This window comes from Xenopus laevis, chromosome 1L, assembly GCF_017654675.1.
Source record: "Xenopus laevis strain J_2021 chromosome 1L, Xenopus_laevis_v10.1, whole genome shotgun sequence".
NCBI lineage: Eukaryota > Metazoa > Chordata > Amphibia > Anura > Pipidae > Xenopus > Xenopus laevis.
This window is the reverse complement of record NC_054371.1, coordinates 97,900,232-97,922,139: the sequence shown is the minus strand read 5'-3', so window position 1 is coordinate 97,922,139 and position 21,908 is coordinate 97,900,232. Positions and strand designations below refer to the sequence as shown.

Genomic DNA, 21,908 nt, shown 5'->3' with positions numbered 1-21,908 from the left:
CATGTCTTTGTACTACAAAGTACCAAGCCGCAAACCATTCCTAAATTTGGTGATTTTGGTGACATTTCCAAAAATCACCTGAAAATTTCTACCCTGCAGCATCGTATTACCCACATACTTTTAGGTATCAAGCAAAATCACCCCAAATATGAAAGCCTAGGGTCCTCTGAACAGTTTGATGCCCAATATATATAGGTGTACCCAAGCACGTAGCATACAGGGGCCCCAAAAGGAAGACCCCCATATGGTCTGTCATTTCAGGTACAGCAAAATCAACACATTTACATCCTTTTGGGGGGGTCAAAAGTAGAAAAAAGTAAGTTCACCCCAGAAAACCATATATTTTCGGAAAGTACACATTCCCACGAATCTAAATTAGGTATGCATGTCTTTGTACTCCAAACTACAAAGCCACAAACTATTCCTAAATTTGGTGATTTTGGTGATATTTCCAAAAATCACCTCAAAATTTCTACCCTGCAGCATCGTATTACCCACATACTTTTAGGTATCAAGAGATATCACCCCAAATATGAAAGCCTAGGGTCCTCTGAACAGTTTGATGCCCAATATGTATAGGTGTACCCAAGCACGTGGCATACAGGGGCCCCAAAAGGAAGACCCCCATATGGTCTGTCATTTCAAGTACTGCAAAATCAACACATTTACTTCGTTTTGGGGGGGTCAAAAGTAGAAAAAAGTAGGTTCACCCCAGAAACCATATATTTTCGGAAAGTACACATTCCCACGAATCTAAATTGGGTATGCATGTCTTTGTACTACAAAGTACCAAGCCGCAAACCATTCCTAAATTTGGTGATTTTGGTGACATTTCCAAAAATCACCTCAAAATTTCTACCCTGCAGCATCGTATTACCCACATACTTATAGGTATCAAGCAAAATCACCCCAAATATGAAAGCCTAGGGTCCTCTGAACAGTTTGATGCCCAATATGTATAGGTGTACCCAAGCACGTGGCATACAGGGGCCCCAAAAGGAAGACACCCCCATATGGTCTGTCATTTCAGGTACAGCAAAATCAACACATTTACATTGTTTTGGGGGGGTCAAAAGTAGAAAAAAGTAGGTTCACCCCAGAAACCATATATTTTCGGAAAGTACACATTCCCACGAATCTAAATTGGGTATGCATGTCTTTGTACTCCAAAGTACCAAGCCGCAAACCATTCCTAAATTTGGTGATTTCGGTGACATTTCTAAAAATCACCTCAAAATTTCTACCCTGCAGCATCGTATTACCCACATACTTATAGGTATCAAGCAAAATCACCCCAAATATGAAAGCCTAGGGTCCTCTGAACAGTTTGATGCCCAATATGTATAGGTGTACCCAAGCACGTGGCATACAGGGGCCCCAAAAGGAAGACACCCCCATATGGTCTGTCATTTCAGGTACTGCAAAATCAACACATTTACATCATTTGGGGGGGGGGTCAAAAGTAGAAAAAAGTAAGTTCACCCCAGAAAACCATATATTTTCAGAAAGTACACATTCCCACGAATCTAAATTGGGTATGGATGTCTTTGTACTCCAAAGTACAAAGCCGCAAACCATTCCTAAATTTGGTGATTTTGGTGATATTTCCAAAAATCACCTCAAAATTTCTACCCTGCAGCATCGTATTACCCACATACTTTTAGGTATCAAGAGAAATCACCCCAAATATGAAAGCCTAGGGTCCTCTGAACAGTTTGATGCCCAATATGTATAGGTGTACCCAAGCGCGTGGCATACAGGGGCCCCAAAAGAAGACCCCCATATGGTCTGTCATTTCAGATACTGCAAAATCAACACATTTACATTGTTTGGGGGGGGTCAAAGGTAGAAAAAAGTACGTTCACCCCAGAAAACCATATATTTTCGTAAAGTACACATTCCCCTGAATCCAAATTGGGTATGCATGTCTTTGTACTCCAAAGTACCAAGCCACAAACCATTCCTAAATGTGGTGATTTTGGTGACATTTCCAAAAATCACCTCAAAATTTCCACCCTGCAGCATCGTATTACCCACATACTTTTAGGTATCAAGACAAATCACCCCAAATATGAAAGCCTGGGGTCCTCTGAACAGTTTTATGCCAAATATGTATAGGTGTACCCAAGCACGTGGCATATAGGGGCCATAAAATGAAGACCCCCCCCCCCCGTATGGTCTGTCATTTCAGGTACTGCAAAATCAACACATTTACATCGTTTTGGGGGGGGGGGCAAAAGTAGAAAAAAGTAAGTTCACCCAAGAAAACCATATATTTTCGGAAAGTAAACATTCCCACAAATCTAAATTGGGTATGCATGTCTTTGTACTACAAAGTACAAAGCCGCAAACCATTCCTAAATTTGGTGATTTTGGTGATATTTCCAAAAATCACCTCAAAATTTCTACCCTGCAGCATCGTATTACCCACATACTTTTAGGTATCAAGCAACATCACCCCAAATATGAAAGCCTAGGGTCCTCTGAACAGTTTGATGCCCAATATGTATAGGTGTACCCAAGCACGTGGCATACAGGGGCCCCAAAAGGAAGACACTCCCATATGGTCTGTCATTTCAGGTACAGCAAAATCAACACATTTACATCATTTTGGGGGGTCAAAAGTAGAAAAAAGTAAGTTCACCCCAGAAAACCATATATTTTCGGAAAGTACACATTCCCACGAATCTAAATTGGGTATGGATGTCTTTGTACTCCAAAGTACAAAGCCGCAAACCATTCCTAAATTTGGTGATTTTGGTGATATTTCCAAAAATCACCTCAAAATTTCTACCCTGCAGCATCGTATTACCCACATACTTTTAGGTATCAAGAGATATCACCCCAAATATGAAAGCCTAGGGTCCTCTGAACAGTTTGATGCCCAATATGTATAGGTGTACCCAAGCACGTGGCATACAGGGGCCCCAAAAGGAAGACCCCCATATGGTCTGTCATTTCAGGTACTGCAAAATCAACACATTTACATCGTTTTGGGGGGGTCAAAAGTAGAAAAAAGTAGGTTCACCCCAGAAACCATATATTTTCGGAAAGTACACCTTCCCACGAATCTAAATTGGGTATGCATGTCTTTGTACTACAAAGTACCAAGCCGCAAACCATTCCTAAATTTGGTGATTTTGGTGACATTTCCAAAAATCACCCTAAAATTTCTACCCTGCAGCATCGTATTACCCACATACTTATAGGTATCAAGCAAAATCACCCCAAATATGAAAGCCTAGGGTCCTCTGAACAGTTTGATGCCCAATATGTATAGGTGTACCCAAGCACGTGGCATACAGGGGCCCCAAAAGGAAGACCCCCATATGGTCTGTCATTTCAGGTACAGCAAAATCAACACATTTACATTGTTTTGGGGGGGTCAAAAGTAGAAAAAAGTAGGTTCACCCCAGAAACCATATATTTTCGGAAAGTACACATTCCCACGAATCTAAATTGGGTATGCATGTCTTTGTACTACAAAGTACCAAGCCGCAAACCATTCCTAAATTTGGTGATTTTGGTGACATTTCCAAAAATCACCCTAAAATTTCTACCCTGCAGCATCGTATTACCCACATACTTTTAGGTATCAAGCAACATCACCCCAAATATGAAAGCCTAGGGTCCTCTGAACAGTTTGATGCCCAATATGTATAGGTGTACCCAAGCACGTGGCATACAGGGGCCCCAAAAGGAAGACACTCCCATATGGTCTGTCATTTCAGGTACAGCAAAATCAACACATTTACATCATTTTGGGGGGTCAAAAGTAGAAAAAAGTAAGTTCACCCCAGAAAACCATATATTTTCGGAAAGTACACATTCCCACGAATCTAAATTGGGTATGGATGTCTTTGTACTCCAAAGTACAAAGCCGCAAACCATTCCTAAATTTGGTGATTTTGGTGATATTTCCAAAAATCACCTCAAAATTTCTACCCTGCAGCATCGTATTACCCACATACTTTTAGGTATCAAGAGATATCACCCCAAATATGAAAGCCTAGGGTCCTCTGAACAGTTTGATGCCCAATATGTATAGGTGTACCCAAGCACGTGGCATACAGGGGCCCCAAAAGGAAGACCCCCATATGGTCTGTCATTTCAGGTACTGCAAAATCAACACATTTACATCGTTTTGGGGGGGTCAAAAGTAGAAAAAAGTAGGTTCACCCCAGAAACCATATATTTTCGGAAAGTACACCTTCCCACGAATCTAAATTGGGTATGCATGTCTTTGTACTACAAAGTACCAAGCCGCAAACCATTCCTAAATTTGGTGATTTTGGTGACATTTCCAAAAATCACCCTAAAATTTCTATCCTGCAGCATCGTATTACCCACATACTTATAGGTATCAAGCAAAATCACCCCAAATATGAAAGCCTAGGGTCCTCTGAACAGTTTGATGCCCAATATGTATAGGTGTACCCAAGCACGTGGCATACAGGGGCCCCAAAAGGAAGACCCCCATATGGTCTGTCATTTCAGATACTGCAAAATCAACACATTTACATTGTTTGGGGGGGGTCAAAGGTAGAAAAAAGTACGTTCACCCCAGAAAACCATATATTTTCGTAAAGTACACATTCCCCTGAATCCAAATTGGGTATGCATGTCTTTGTACTCCAAAGTACCAAGCCACAAACCATTCCTAAATGTGGTGATTTTGGTGACATTTCCAAAAATCACCTCAAAATTTCCACCCTGCAGCATCGTATTACCCACATACTTTTAGGTATCAAGACAAATCACCCCAAATATGAAAGCCTGGGGTCCTCTGAACAGTTTTATGCCAAATATGTATAGGTGTACCTAAGCACGTGGCATATAGGGGCCATAAAATGAAGACCCCCCCCCCGTATGGTCTGTCATTTCAGGTACTGCAAAATCAACACATTTACATCGTTTTGGGGGGGGGGGGCAAAAGTAGAAAAAAGTACGTTCACCCCAGAAAACCATATATTTTCGTAAAGTACACATTCCCCTGAATCCAAATTGGGTATGCATGTCTTTGTACTCCAAAGTACCAAGCCACAAACCATTCCTAAATGTGGTGATTTTGGTGACGTTTCCAAAAATCACCTCAAAATTTCCACCCTGCAGCATCGTATTACCCACATACTTTTAGGTATCAAGCAACATCACCCCAAATATGAAAGCCTAGGGTCCTCTGAACAGTTTGATGCCCAATATGTATAGGTGTACCCAAGCACGTGGCATACAGGGGCCCCAAAAGGAAGACACCCCCATATGGTCTGTCATTTCAGGTACAGCAAAATCAACACATTTACATCATTTTGGGGGGTCAAAAGTAGAAAAAAGTAAGTTCACCCCAGAAAACCATATATTTTCGGAAAGTACACATTCCCACGAATCTAAATTGGGTATGGATGTCTTTGTACTCCAAAGTACAAAGCCGCAAACCATTCCTAAATTTGGTGATTTTGGTGATATTTCCAAAAATCACCTCAAAATTTCTACCCTGCAGCATCGTATTACCCACATACTTTTAGGTATCAAGAGATATCACCCCAAATATGAAAGCCTAGGGTCCTCTGAAAAGTTTGATGCCCAATATGTATAGGTGTACCCAAGCACGTGGCATACAGGGGCCCCAAAAGGAAGACCCCCATATGGTCTGTCATTTCAGGTACTGCAAAATCAACACATTTACATCGTTTTGGGGGGGTCAAAAGTAGAAAAAAGTAGGTTCACCCCAGAAAACCATATATTTTCGGAAAGTACACATTCCCACGAATCTAAATTGGGTATGCATGTCTTTGTACTACAAAGTACCAAGCCGCAAACCATTCCTAAATTTGGTGATTTTGGTGACATTTCCAAAAATCACCTCAAAATTTCTACCCTGCAGCATCGTATTACCCACATACTTATAGGTATCAAGCAAAATCACCCCAAATATGAAAGCCTAGGGTCCTCTGAACAGTTTGATGCCCAATATGTATAGGTGTACCCAAGCACGTGGCATACAGGGGCCCCAAAAGGAAGACACCCCCATATGGTCTTGTCATTTCAGGTACAGCAAAATCAACACATTTACATTGTTTTGGGGGGGTCAAAAGTAGAAAAAAGTAGGTTCACCCCAGAAACCATACATTTTCGGAAAGTACACATTCCCACGAATCTAAATTGGGTATGCATGTCTTTGTACTCCAAAGTACCAAGCCGCAAAACCATTCCTAAATTTGGTGATTTCGGTGACATTTCTAAAAATCACCTCAAAATTTCTACCCTGCAGCATCGTATTACCCACATACTTATAGGTATCAAGCAAAATCACCCCAAATATGAAAGCCTAGGGTCCTCTGAACAGTTTGATGCCCAATATGTATAGGTGTACCCAAGCACGTGGCATACAGGGGCCCCAAAAGGAAGACACCCCCATATGGTCTGTCATTTCAGGTACTGCAAAATCAACACATTTACATCATTTGGGGGGGGTCAAAAGTAGAAAAAAGTAAGTTCACCCCAGAAAACCATATATTTTCAGAAAGTACACATTCCCACGAATCTAAATTGGGTATGGATGTCTTTGTACTCCAAAGTACAAAGCCGCAAACCATTCCTAAATGTGGTGATTTTGGTGACATTTCCAAAAATCACCTCAAAATTTCCACCCTGCAGCATCGTATTACCCACATACTTTTAGGTATCAAGACAAATCACCCCAAATATGAAAGCCTGGGGTCCTCTGAACAGTTTTATGCCAAATATGTATAGGTGTACCCAAGCACGTGGCATATAGGGGCCATAAAATGAAGACCCCCCCCCCCCGTATGGTCTGTCATTTCAGGTACAGCAAAATCAACACATTTATATCGTTTTGGGGGGGGCAAAAGTAGAAAAAAGTAAGTTCACCCAAGAAAACCATATATTTTCGGAAAGTACACATTCCCACAAATCTAAATTGGGTATGCATGTCTTTGTACTACAAAGTACAAAGCCGCAAACCATTCCTAAATTTGGTGATTTTGGTGATATTTCCAAAAATCACCTCAAAATTTCTACCCTGCAGCATCGTATTACCCACATTCTTTTAGGTATCAAGCAACATCACCCCAAATATGAAAGCCTAGGGTCCTCTGAACAGTTTGATGCCCAATATGTATAGGTGTACCCAAGCACGTGGCATACAGGGGCCCCAAAAGGAAGACACCCCCATATGGTCTGTCATTTCAGGTACAGCAAAATCAACACATTTACATCATTTTGGGGGGTCAAAAGTAGAAAAAAGTAAGTTCACCCCAGAAAACCATATATTTTCGGAAAGTACACATTCCCACGAATCTAAATTGGGTATGCATGTCTTTGTACTCCAAAGTACAAAGCCGCAAACCATTCCTAAATTTGGTGATTTTGGTGATATTTCCAAAAATCACCTCAAAATTTCTACCCTGCAGCATCGTATTACCCACATACTTTTAGGTATCAAGAGATATCACCCCAAATATGAAAGCCTAGGGTCCTCTGAACAGTTTGATGCCCAATATGTATAGGTGTACCCAAGCACGTGGCATACAGGGGCCCCAAAAGGAAGACCCCCATATGGTCTGTCATTTCAGGTACTGCAAAATCAACACATTTACATCGTTTTGGGGGGGTCAAAAGTAGAAAAAATTAAGTTCACTCCAGAAAACCATATATTTTCGGAAAGTACACATTCCCACAAATCTAAATTGGGTATGCATGTCTTTGTACTACAAAGTACGAAGCCGCAAACCATTCCTAAATTTGGTGATTTTGGTGACATTTCCAAAAATCACCTCAAAATTTCTACCCTGCAGCATCGTATTACCCACATACTTTTAGGTATCAAGAGAAATCACCCCAAATATGAAAGCCTAGGGTCCTCTGAACAGTTTGATGCCCAATATGTATAGGTGTACCCAAGCACGTGGCATATAGGGGCCCCAAAAGGAAGACCACCATATAGTCTGTCATTTCAGGTACTGCAAAATCAACACATTTACATAGTTTTGGGGGGGGCAAAGGTAGAAAAAAGTATGTTCGCCCCAGAAAACCATATATTTTTGGAAATTACACATTCCCGCGACTCCAAATTGGGTATGCATGTCTTTGTACTCCAAAGTACCAAGTCGCAAGCCTTTCCTAAATTTGGCAATAAAAGCAACGGTTTTTACATTTCTGAAAATCGCCTAAAAATATTGCAATTGGCCGCATTTATCTCACCCAACTTCTTACATACAATTGTAAAACACCATAAATACTGATGCCAAGGGTCTACTGAACAGTTTTATGCCCAATATGCATTGATATCCCAAGGCAGCTGGCATGTGCGGACCCCAAATGTAAATCGTGAATATGAGTTTTCTCTACTGCCGATTCGCCTTCTGTAAACATAGACCCTTGACTTCATATTATGTGCCTCAAGAAAGTACACATTCTGACGAAAACAACCAAGATAAATACGTCTTTCTACAGCAAAGTACCAAACTGCAAAACTTTTCTAAACATAGAGATTTTTACATTTCTGAAAATCGCCTAAAAATGTTGCAGTTTGCCGTATTTATCGCACACAATGTTTTACGTACAAAGAAAAATCACCCCAAATATGGACATCAGCGGTCTACTGAATAGTTTGATGCCCAATATGCATAGATTTACCAAAGTATATGGTGTGTACGACCCCAAATGAAAAATGTGCATATGAATTTTCACGCTGGCCAACTAAGCTGCTGAAAAGAGAACCCCAACTGTGCGTTATGTGCCGTAAGACCCCCAAACTGTAAAAAGACCCCAGAAAACCATATATTTTTGGAAAGCATATATTCTGACGGATCAATCTAAGTAAAATAATATACCAAAGCACCAAACAGCAAAACTATACTAAAGATACATAAGGAACAATAATGCAGGGATAAAATTGCAATAAAACCACAAGAATTGTGCAAATCAATGAAATAACAAAATAACTTAGTGGCATAATTAGTGGCCGAAATCGATTATCCAATAGTCACGCTGCTGAAATAAACAGTTTTTAGGGGTAAAAAAAACACAAATTGGTGAAATGAAAAAGTAAAAAAAAATAAAATGTGTATACATGTGTGTACACTTCCAAGAATTGTGTGACAGTGTATAAGTGTGTATAAGTGTGTATATAAATGCATATAAGTGCATATAAGTGTAAAATGAAAAATTCAAAAAAACGTTTTTTTTTTGTTTTTTACACTAAAATATGTGTGTATGTGTGTATAATGTAGGTAGGTGTATGTAAGTGTGTAAAATAAAGGGCACTTACCGTTTTTGGCTGATCTGAGAGCTGGAGAAGAGAGAGAAGCAGATCTGCAGATTCACAGCAAGCAGGAAGTGTGTGGGCGTCGCTGGAACACGAGGTAAGCAGGAGGAATCAGTGCAGCAAGGCAGACACGCGATTTGCTGTGTCTGCCTCTTTTAGGTCGGCCCTGCGACAATCCTGTCGCAGGACCGACATGACAGCCCCCCAGCCTTGTTGCCCAGGGGGCTGTCAATGCTGCTAAACCTCTGCAGAGGCGGCTAAAGCCGCTGATGCAGAGTACAGCATGTAAAACTGCAAGAACGTACAATGTACGTGCTTGGCAGTTAAAGCCCTTGCCTGCCAGAACATACGGTGTACGTGCTTGGCAGGCAAAGGGTTAAAGTAGATGTATTAATGGTTGTGTTGATAGGTGTGCCAGTGAGTGGGCCCTCAAACTCACTATGGACAGGACTATTTTATTTTGCCATACCTTAGAAAACTCAGATAACTTTTCTCATATTTTTCCTAACCAGACCAGCCCTCGTTCTTTCTCCTGACAACTTCCTTGACTAATTTATGGTCGGAAACTGCTCAGCGGGTTGTGCTGTTTTAACATAATTAAATCCTATATATAACACTACCTATATTCCTTAATATCTTGGAATAAAAAAATCATGACATTTTTATAAATATGCCCCTAAGTCTTTTGTAGTTATTGCAATTATACTTAGTTCTGAAGCATGTATGGTTCACTAATTCTTAAGCAAACCAGAATGAAAAAGTAGAGTACATTTTTAATATTTCCATTTTAACTTTTTGCCATTTATTTAGGAGTTGCAATGTGCAATGCTGCTGTACGCCCTTTTAAAAACTTGCCTAGAGCAACAGTTTTTTAATTAGCATGCTAAATGTACAGTTACAGGTTCTTCTACCATTGTATTGGGGTGCTTAGGTCATGCCTTGAAAAAATGCTGCTTTAAAGAAACTGTTCATTCAAAACAAGAAACTGGTAAATTAGATGCAAAATAAAAAATGTTTTCAATCTAGTTAGTTAGCCAAAAATGTAATCTATGAAAGCTGGAGTAAACATATGCCTAACATAGTAGTAACATAGTAAGTAAGGTTGAAAAAAGACATACGTCCATCAAGTTCAACCTTTGAACTCTATTTTAACCTACCTAACTGCTAGTTGATCCAGAGGAAGGCAAAAAAAAAAAAACGATCTGAAGCCTCTCCAAAAAAAGCAAAAATTCCTTCCTGACTCCAAAATGGCAATCGGACTAGTCCATGGATCAACTTGTAATATGAGCTATCTTCCATAACCCTGTATTTCCCTCACTTGCTAAAAAGCCATCCAACCCCTTTTAAAGCTATCCAATGTATTAGCCTGTACGACTGATTCAGGGAGAGAATTCCACATCTTCACAGCTCTCACTGTAAAAAAAACCTGAATATTTAGTCTGAACCTCTTTTCTTCTAATCGGAATGGATGACCTTGTGTCAGCAAGAACTACTGGTAAATAAAGCATTAGAGAGATTATTATATGATCCCCTTATATATTAATACATAGTTATCATATCACCCCTTCCTGAAGAATAGTTTTTTTTCCCCCACTGCTGAGCGTATAATTAATAATCTTTTACTGCATTTAGTTAATTTGGATGGAAGTCGTGTTGTGAGGCCTAGTGTGGCCCATTCTGGGGAAATTGGGGTATAGTTTAGGAGATTTGCATTAGAGAAATCTCTCACCTTTTTCCAGAATTCTTTGATTAATGGGCAACTCCAGAGGGCGTGAAACATGTCCGAATTCTCTGTTGCCATAATTTTAGTTTATATCATTTTTGAGGGGAGTAGTATGAACAGTGACATTTTTTAAAAACTTTTTTCTGTAAGACGGCATGGGGAGTGCCTTTATGTTGCTGGGCAGTGCTCCCAGAACGTCCTCCATATCTTAATCTGGCAGCCATTATGTCCATTTTCCCACACCCTCCTTTTCATTGATATAGTAGTATAGATCAAAGTTTTTTCTTATAATATTGTGAAATTGCTTCCTTGCCTATACCTCCCTATTCCAAAAGTCTGTCAAGGGGATTGTCCCAGTCTAAGTCTGACATAATAAGTGCATACTTTTTTTGTGTAACTTTAGTAGTTGCTTGAGTGCCATATTATGTGAGTGTACTATTGGGAATTTTTCCCGTAGTGCTTGAAAGTTCAAAGGCTTTTTAGATTGTTTATTCACTGTATGTTTTATGGCTGAGAGACCATCAGTTTTCCATCCCTCAAAAGGGTATGAGCCCCGACCATTTTGAAATTCATCATTATTTCGGCAAATACAATGTAGGGAGTGGTGAGAATTTAAATTATGTTCGTAGAGTGTGCCATACCTACCAGGTAGTATTAATGGATTGTTCAATACAGTATGTCCTGTGGGATTTCCTGTTTATGTAGGTGGAGTATGCTGGTTAGATTTAGGGGATTTATGAAGCATGTATCAATATCCCACATTGTGTAAGTTGATGTAGAATGTAGCCAATCTACGAAGATTCTTGTGAGAGTGGCTATATTATATTCTTTGATGTTCGGGAGATTTAGGCCCCCATGTGCTGTCAGCTGCTGCAGCTTCAACATGCTAATACATGGGTTTTTTGCCATTTCAGATAAAGTTCCGGAAAGCGCAGTGATTTCCTTTAAATCATTTTGTATTAGCCTAAATGGCAGTGTTTGTAAAGGGTACAGCAGTTTCAGGATCATATCACCCCTTAAGCACCTCTTCTCCAGTGTAAACATCCTCATTTTGGCCAGTTTTTCCTCATAGATAAGATTTTCCATACCTTTTACCAGCTTAGTTGCCCTTCTCTGTATCCTCTCTAATTCAATACTGTCCTGTTTGCACACCGGAGGCCAAAACTGTACGGCATATTCTAGATGGGGTTTTGCCAGTGCTCTATAAAGTGGAAGAATCACCCCCTCCTCCCGTGAACCTATACCCCTTTTAATACAGCTCAAGACCTAATTTGCCCTTGATGCTGCTGACTGCTTTCTACAGTTATTATCTACAAGGACTCCAAGGTCCTTTTCCATAATGGATTTGCCTAGTGCAGTCCCATTAAGGGTATAAGTGGCTTGGATATTTTTACATCCCAGGTGCATAACTTTACATTTATTAACATTGAATCTCATTTACCACTTAGCTACCCAGATTGCCGGTATCCCACAATCCCGTTGCAAGGGTGCTGCATGCTGGATGGAATTAATTGGGCTTGATAGTTTTGTGTCATCTGCAAATACTGATACATTAATTACAACACCCTCTCCTAAGTAATTAATGAACAAGTTAAATAAAAGTGGACCCAATACCGAGCCCTGAGGGACCCCACTAAGAACCTTACTCCAAGCATAATGTACCATTAACAACCACCCTCATTACCCGATCCTGTAGCCAGTTTCCTATCCATGTGCAAACGACTTAATTTAGCCCAACAGACCTTAGTTTAGAAAGCAGTCGTTTATCCAAATAGATCACATCTACTGCCCCCCCCCCACTGTCCAGCATCTTACTTACCTCATCATAAAAAGCAATCAAATTTGTCTGACATGAACTGGCTGAACCATGTGATTCCTTAACAAGCCTTCAAATTATTTGCCCACCACAGATGTTAAACATACTCAGCCAGGCTGAGATCGTAATCCCTTTTTAAATATTGTAATGACATCAGATTTTCTCCAATCCATAGGTACCATACCAGATAAAAACGAATCTGAGAAAATCAGAAATAGGGGCTGGTCTAAAAATAGCCGGGAACACTACTTTCTCCTTTGCAATTCTCGAACATGTTATCAGTCAGTAATCAATAAATTACTTGAAGGTGCGGCATATGAGACCTTATTGTTCAGATAGATTATTTTGTGAATCCAGCCTGGTTGCTACAAATCAAAAGCAGACTAACTGAACTTATGTCCCCTTCCTTCTGAGTTGCTGACTTGCTAAGAGGTTATAGCGCTGCAATGGAGCAAGTTGGGTTCTGGCTATTAAGTTAGACATTCATTTACTCCAGTCTTTATAGATTACATTTTTGGCCAATTAACGAAGTTAGAAACATTTCTGTTGTGCACAGCCTGTTTTCCCAGTTATGATTTTAAACTGAACTGCTCTTTTTAAGTAATACTTAAAATAAAAGGTGTTTTTATTATTAAGAAGAAGAATATCATGTTTCACAAGATGATGCTGCATTTCTTACAGTGAAATCTGATTAAACTCATGAATTTGATATAGAAAACATTTCAATTGTTTTCAGTTACAGGCCCTTTAATTAAGACCTCTTTCATTTGCAGGTATATACTTGAGCCCTTGAATAGGAGATCTGTTAATGTGATCTGTAATAAGGATAATGACCTCTCATTAATATTTACTGATCGGTCAAATAATAACCAAAACAATACTCATCTATAATCATAACTTAAATTAAACTTCCACGGTAATCTGTGAGTATATTTTTTTCTCTTCACTGATGATAAGAAATTGTAAAGAAACAAACAAAAGCTCCCAAAAAAACTGATCACACTGAATACCTGTGAGTTTATAGGCCCTACATTTCAGCAGTACTGTTACCTATAGCAACCAATCAGACCTTTGATGTAATTTTCTAGCTCTTTTGGAACTGTTCAGAGCGTATTGCTGGGGTTTGCTATTGGCAACGTTTGCGCCTCTGTAAATTAGCTCTTGTGTCTGATTGATTTGACCCCATGTGGGTGACTAAATACTGAATAAGTCATTTTATTTAATGAATTTATTTTTTATTTCTCAATCCTTAACTGCTATCTCACATATATACTTAACAATCATCTAAATGCCTTTAATACAAAATGAAAAGTTGCTTAAGAACATAAGCAATTCAATTAAAAAGTGACTTCATTTGACCGAAAAGTAAAATAAAAATAACTATAATATTTTGCATTCATTTATGTTCCTATCCATTTTACATTTTTAGTTTTATGATATCTTTTTTTTTTTTTTCTTTTTTTATAATTTGTTTTTTTGAAAAGGTATTTTTATTTTGTTTCTTTTTTTTTTTTTTTATCTTTTCCATCTTTTCTTTCTCTGTCTGCCTTCTATCTCTCCTGCTCCTAACTGTCCTCTCATAGAACCGTCTGCCCCCCCTCAAAATATAAAGTGTGTCAGCACAAAGTCAACCACAATACTGGTAAGTTGGCTACCACCTCCAGTTGAAAGTCAAAATGGTGTTCTGGCTGGATACAGTGTATGCTACTCTGCTTTGGACTCTGAGGACACCAGACCAAAAGAATTGAAGAACATCCCCGCACAAACCACCCAGATCTTGCTGGACGCACTGGAGAAGTGGACCATGTATCGTATTACAGTAGTGGCGCACACTGAGGTTGGACCTGGCCCTGAAAGCCCACCTGTTGACATACGAACTGATGAAGATGGTAATTTTATTAATTCATTTCTCTTCATTTTACCATTTAGAAGTACATTTGCCCCATTTAATGGCTTATCTTTTTTGCAGTTAGTGCTGTATGAACATTTAGGGGCCGATTCACTAACTTCGAGTGAAGGATTCGAAGAAAAAAAAACTTCGAATTTCGAAGTGTTTTTGGGCTACTTCGACCATCGAATGGGCTACTTCGACCTTCGAGTACAACTTCGAATGAAAGGATTCAAACTAAAAATCATTCGACCATTCGATAGTCGAAGTACTGTCTCTTTAAAAAAAACTTCGACCCCCTAGTTCGCCATCTAAAACCTACCAAACTCAATGTTAGCCTATGGGGAAGGTCCCCATAGGCTTTCCTAAGTTTTTTTGTCGTTGGATTAAAATCCTTCCATCGAAGGAATAATCCTTCGATCGTACTATCTGCGCTAAATCCTTCGATATTCGAAGTCGAAGGATTTTAATTCCCAGTCGAATATCGAGGGTTAATTAACCCTCGATATTCGACCCTTGGTGAATCAGCCCCCAAAACATGTATACATTTATTCAGGTAGGGAACCTACTATCCAGAATGCTTGGCACCTGGGGTTTTCCTGATAAGTGATATTTCCATAAGTTGGATCTCCATATCTTGTCTACTAGAAAATCATTGAAGCATTAATAAAACTCAATAGGATTGTTTTGCCTCCAATAATGATTAATTATATGTTATTTAGGATCATGTACAAGGTGCTGTTTTACTATTACAGAGAACATTTTTACAAATTTAAATTATTTCATTAAGATGGAGTCTAATGGTAATGTACTTCCCTGGATGGACTAGATAATTGCTTATAAGACAATAGCTTGCATACCGGTATAGACTATTATATAAAAACCTGATTTTCGGAAATCTCCAAAATACTGTGGTGGTATTTTCCATAGTGTCCTGTTTAAAGAAACGGTAACATCAAAAACTGAAAGTGTATCAAAGTAATTAAAATGTAATATACTGTTGTTCTGCACTGGTAAAACTGGTGTGTTTGCTTTAGAAAGACTAGTATAGTTTATATAAAAAAGCTGCTGTGTAGCTATAGAGGCAGCAATTCAAGCTGGAAAAAGGAGAAAAGGCACAGGTTACATTGCAGATAACTGATAAAACACCATTGTTTTGGACAGGGCCTATCTTTTATGTACTGTGTAACCTGTGCCTTTTTCCCTTTTTTCCAGCTTGAATGGCTACTGCCCACGTCTACACAGCAGATTGTCTATAAAAACTATAGTAGTCTTTCTGAAGCAAACACACAGCTTTTACCAGTGCAGAGCAACAGTATATAATTTTTTAATAACTTTAAAACGCTTTAATTTTTTTTGTCACAATTCCTTTAAGCAATTATTATAGTCTTTTTGAATACGTTTGCACCTTATGTTTAGTGTACAAAGCTACCGTTAATCCATGCTGATGGCAAACAACCCAATTTGTATTGTTCTATATTGAAATGCTTTTTAGTACCCACGCTAACAATAAAAACATCAGAATTAAAGATAGTAGACTTTTATTGCAGTGTGTTTGGTTTCATTTCATATGTATTCTTTTATCTGTTTTCTAAATAAACTGCCCCCCATGGGTGTGTTCCAAGAAGGGCAAAGTTACCAAAAGCAGCCTAGACTAAGCCTATTTACAGTGACTAGATGATAGTAATTAGGATTTAATTTTTTTTTTTTCCCCTGGAAAACCAAAACAAAATATATCCCAACATTTGCTCAGAATCACACTCGTTCACATACACATAGAAACAAGCAGATTCAGTTCCTTCTTCCAACACTGAACCAGAGCAATATTTATCACTTTCTCCCATCACAGACAGCATCCTGTGACCAGGATGTAAGTCATTCCCAGAAGAAAAGATACTGTGTAATATGTTTAGGATTCCAGCAGATGTCAGAGAGAGACAACTGCACTGTGATCAAAAGAAAGCCAGCCATTACTGTTCTACTAATACTCCATTATGGGGACCTGGGGCACAAGTTCTTTGGCTGCTTGGGGGTCGTGGCAAGAGTTATGTCTACCCCAAATGTCCGTGATGGCACCTGGTAATACCTGTTCAAAAGATGCCTATAAATGACCCCCTAGAAATACTGCATAGAGCTGCATAAAGTATGTAAAGCTTTGCAGATGCTATATAGAAATTGTGACAGTGTTGGTGAGAACCCAGTAAACACTGTGTAAATGATTTTATTGCATTTTTATTTCCCAGAGTTTATGTTCATGGCTTCAAGTCACTGTGTTCTGCATTACAGAAAGACCCCATGTCCCAAGTGTTCTGGGTTACACATAATACCTATACTTATCGTTCCTCAATTTGTGCACCTCAAAATATGACCCTCAATTAGTTGCTTACATGTGTTTAGCAACATTTCAGATATTTGCTTTCATAAAGCAGATCAGTAAATACCACTGCTAATAGGTTGATATATATATATATATATATATATATATATATATATATATATATATATATATATTTATGGATGTATCAAATTTTGATTAATTTGATCTGCATAATGGCATAACTACAATGTGCCTCACCCCTCCATCTGATAAGAACTTAGGAGATCCTAGCGCTCCTCATTCTTTTCCACTCCTAAACCCCTGACCTCTTTCCGGCTGACCATCTGCTTACATGTTCCTATATGGTGGCCGGCAACCATCAATCAGCAGAAGGGACTAAGGAGAGGACCATGCAACAGACCACCTGTCCCCTGTCATCAGATAGTCTGTTTCATGGTAAATATGCCATTGGGCTTAGGTCTAACTTGTGTCTTAATATAGTGCTGTACCACCATTTCCCAGCTCCCAGTTGTCTACTGTGCATGAGCCTGGTCTGATTTTTTTTTTTTAATTTAACATTTTTTTTTGTACCACAGTGCCCAGTGCCCCACCACGTAAAGTAGAGGTGGAGGTACTCAACTCAACCTCCATTAAAGTGTTCTGGCGTTCTCCAACACAAAATCAGCAACATGGCCAGATTCGTGGGTACCAAGTTCATTATGTTAGAATGGAAAATGGAGAGGCAAGTGGATTGACCTCGATAAAAGATGTTATGTTGGCTGATGCTCAGGTAAGTGAAAGATGGGAAAATAATCACATTCAAATATTTTAATCAGGATTAATTTTGTTTTGTTTTCAGAAACTGCAAAAACTACAGTGTATAACATACCCCTTATTGATTTAGTTGCAAAGACAAATACATTATTGGATATCTTAAAAGATCCATGAATTAAGCTGCCCATAAACAAGCCTGACTGATTGGTTTGTACCAGAATCAGCCAGGTTAGTAAATTGAATCTGTTGTTATGATCTGTGAAGATCATTATGATGAGAAAGTTAAGAGGTGCCGTAGCTATAGGCATTAGACCTGTAGGAAACTGCATTTTCTATTACATAACTCCCAAGTCTCCACTAAAGCACATCAGTAGGGCTTTGTTTAGTCAACAGGTAAAATATAAATGGACACAGCAGAAGTGGTAGTAGTCATACTGCAGTGAAAAATAGGATCACGGATTCAATGAAACTATATGTATATATATCCAGAAAGCTCCATGGGAAGCACATCTTGCACAGACTAAATTTAAATCCCAATTTTTAAAAATGTATATTTTTCTCTGTAATAGTAACAACACAGAACCTTGTACTTGACCCCAACTAATGTATATCTAATTTAATTAATTATTTTTAAGTACACATAATATATGAAGATCCAAATTATGGAAAGACTCCTTATGCAAGCATTCTGGATAACAGGTCTCATACCTCTCATATATGAATATAAATCCCTTACTGTATATAGCTTTTATTATGATAAAACCTCAGACAGCGTTAGAGTAAAAGAAAAATGTTACAGCTTCGAAAGCCTCACTGTGTGTAACCGTTCCTACTTTAATCTGGATCACTATATGGTCAGTATCTTATATGTTAACCCCTAAATGGTTTGAAAGCCCCTAGCATATTGGAACACCTATAAATATTTTTTTTAAAGTAGATGTATTTTGTTAGAGCGATTTTTTCCCCCGCTCTTTTTCTTTATTGGAACCCAGACAATACATATTCACAACCTGCTTCCAAAATCCTATAATTATTTTTAAATAATAAAAAGTCATACATTTTTGTACATATTAAGTGAATTGTTTAAATTTAAATTACTGTAGCTTAAGGTTTAAGTTTTGTATACCCATTCAAACAGTTCTTCATATATATAATATATATTCTTACTCTTCTGCTTTCCGTTCCTTGCTTAGTGGGAAATGGATGATACAGCTGAATATGTAAGTAGTTGTAGCTACTTGGACTATTTTCTTGCCTGTTCGATTTTTTTTAAATCTTAATTTATAGTTGTGGAAATTAGGGATGCACCGAATCCACTATTTTGGATTCGACCGAACCCCCGAATCCTTTCCGAATACCGAACCGAATATGCGAATTAGGGATGGGAAGGGGAAAACATTTTTTTCTTCCTTGTTTTCTGACAAAAAGTCACGCGATTTCCCTCCCCGCCCCAAACTTGCATATGCAAATTTGGATTCGGTTCAGCTGGCCAGAAGGATTTGGCCGAATCCTGGCCGAATCCCGAACCGAATCCTGGATTCGGTGCATCCCTAGTGGAAATCGGAACCATTGATTAAAGGTACTTGCACTTTTGTTCAAAGCCACTCCTTGCAATTCTGCATAGTTTTGATTGGCAATGCTGCCTTTTTCCCTTTTTCTGTTCCTGTTCCAAACTAAGCAAAAGTGCATCTCTGGGACCCAGAGGTGACCCTGGAGCTACCACCCAAGCAGCTTGCATCAATGCTGCAGCTATCACCAAAGCAGCCTACATCAATGCTGCTGTGTTTAAAAGAAATAAATAAGTTGACTTATAATTGAAATTGCACTTTGCACACTGCACTTGTGTTCATAACTGAGCCTTATGGTCGTCAGAAGCTTTGGAATTGCATTTATCTAATAGGGTAATTTTTTGTTTTGTATTTCAGCAACATTCACAGGTGAGCCTTAACTGATGCTTTTTGCTTTGTTTCTTTGAAATTAATCATGTGACTTTTGCCCAAACTGCATTAACGTAGTTTCCCATTTGTGCATGATATTGTGTTGCTATAATAGAACTGGATTATATCACAGAACAGCCATGAGATTTGTGTTTTTCTTAAGAGGAAAAATATATGTATACATGGTCAAAATAGCTCAGTTTAACAGCCAACACATTGGATATTATGGATGACATCTTGAACAAACAATGGGGGCATAGGTCACTTTAATTTGCCTTGTCCCCAAACATTTCATATATACTAAAAATTGTAAGTACACTATTGTGAGAGAAATGTGCTGAACTAGTGCAAATTCTCTGAAAATGTGTCAGTGTATTTTCCCCATATAAATTCACTAGAAAATTTTTACCATAAAGAAGTTGTATATGTGGGAAATTAGCATGGAAAAGGTGACATAGAGTGAGATGCAAAAGTGGCTGCTCTACCTTTATAATGGCAGTTCACCAGCCTAAACATGGCAACATTTTTGTTAAAAAATTAATTCTTGTGCTTTTAGTAAATTGACAAATATTCACTGGAGGAATTTCCCTGGTGAAAAGATGAACATTTTCACCAATGCTAAGATAATTCGCCAAAACTTATACTCGTCTTTAGTAAATCACAGATGTATAAAATTACAGTATCGTTCTTGGCAAAAATACACCAAAATCCAACTATTATCTTTTAGTAAATATGCCAAAGCTACAGTGATCACAAGATCTAAAATTAGTTTAGTTATTTATATATTTTTATATATTTGAGTGTATCATTAGGTCTGTATAAGTATATCTTGCTTTACAATGTGTCTTTTTTACTTTGGGTTAATCTAATTTTTAGTAGGCTTTACATTGGCCTATTCCTTGCAATTATGCAACTTGTCTTTTTTTTAACTTTTGAATTGTTTACCTTTCTGGTATGCCTTTTTTAATTTTGCAATTTAAAATGCTGTGGTAAGATTTATTAACCCTGGCAACCAAAAATCATTTTGCATGTGACTTTGTTTTTATTGTTATTTTTTTTCTTTTTATTGCATATCTGCCTGTAAAGGACCTCCTTGTAATTGGGACCCTAGAAACCAGATAGTTAAATTACAAATTTTTGAAGGCACAAAAATGTAAATAAAAAACACAACATAAAATACAAAGACCACCTGCAAAATGTCATCATTGGGACATTGGGAAGAAATTAAGAGGAGGAGAAAAAACTTGTATGGGAGTAGAGGAACTTGAGCTTTAGACTGGAACACAGTTTGTCTATAACACTAATATAAACAGATGTACTAACTGCTGCATCTGTGACAAAAAAAACACAACACTCACATTGTACCTATACACCATGGGTCTGATTTACAAACTCGAACTAGAGCACCTCACTTTAGCAAGAAACCATTGGTTCCCATGGACAACTTCCCCAGTGCACTTTGGCACCTATTTTAGCACATCAGTCTCCATTCCCCAATCACCAAGTGTATTAATGCAAGTATCCACTGGACCCCTGCATGTGAGACTGTGCTGCAGCATTTTTCTTTTAATACATTTTTCCTGCTCTTTAGTTTATCTGCTGCACTTCTGGATAGGTCTGTCTCTTAGGACAATAAGACAATATTGTGATAATATACAACTGTAGAATTTGAACTCTGTATCTCTGCTTATGCTGCTAAATCATGTAAAAGAACTTTGCCACCTCAGTGAATGGTATTTGGTTTATCAAAAAGTAAATGTTTGGGGTCACCCCTGTACTCCACTTGACTATTCTTTGGAGGATTGCTTAGCTTCCTGGCTTCTTTCGGACTTTGTCTTACTCAGTTATGATGCTCCCTTTGCTCCTTGCAGTGACAGACAGCCCCCTTCCTGCTCTGAGTCCTTCTTAGAGAGACCTTTCTCACTACAATTAATTACATTTCCACATATAGCCTTTCTTTGGAAAGTGAGCGTCATACCTCCCAACATTTTGGAAATAAAAAGAGGGACAAAAAAGTTGGCCTGCTACGTGCACAGATTTTTTTTGACCACAACCATTTTTGTGGCCACACCCCCTAATTACTGTTACAAAAGTTACTGTTACAAAAGTATCTTATCTGCTGCTCTGGCTGTTCTGGGCTCTCTGCCAAAATCCAAATAAGTTAGAA

General features: G+C 38.4%; 1 protein-coding gene across 22 annotated transcripts in view; it reads left to right on the top strand.

Moving 5' to 3' along the window:
- Positions 1–21,908, top strand: part of LOC108711853 (receptor-type tyrosine-protein phosphatase S) — a 554,677-nt gene that overhangs the window by 342,105 nt on the left and 190,664 nt on the right. For 7 of the 22 annotated variants that reach the window (XM_041560777.1, XM_041560762.1, XM_041560744.1 and 4 more), the window contains 4 exons: positions 14,409–14,714; positions 17,627–17,820; positions 18,998–19,024; positions 19,730–19,741. The exons of 6 other annotated variants lie outside the window; for them this stretch is intronic. In XM_041560777.1, the coding sequence (XP_041416711.1) occupies positions 14,409–14,714; positions 17,627–17,820; positions 18,998–19,024; positions 19,730–19,741 (539 nt within the window). The remainder of the gene's footprint in view (positions 1–14,408; positions 14,715–17,626; positions 17,821–18,997; positions 19,025–19,729; positions 19,742–21,908) is intronic. 9 more of the 22 variants (XM_041560788.1, XM_041560711.1, XM_041560704.1 and 6 more) reach the window with 2 other exon arrangements.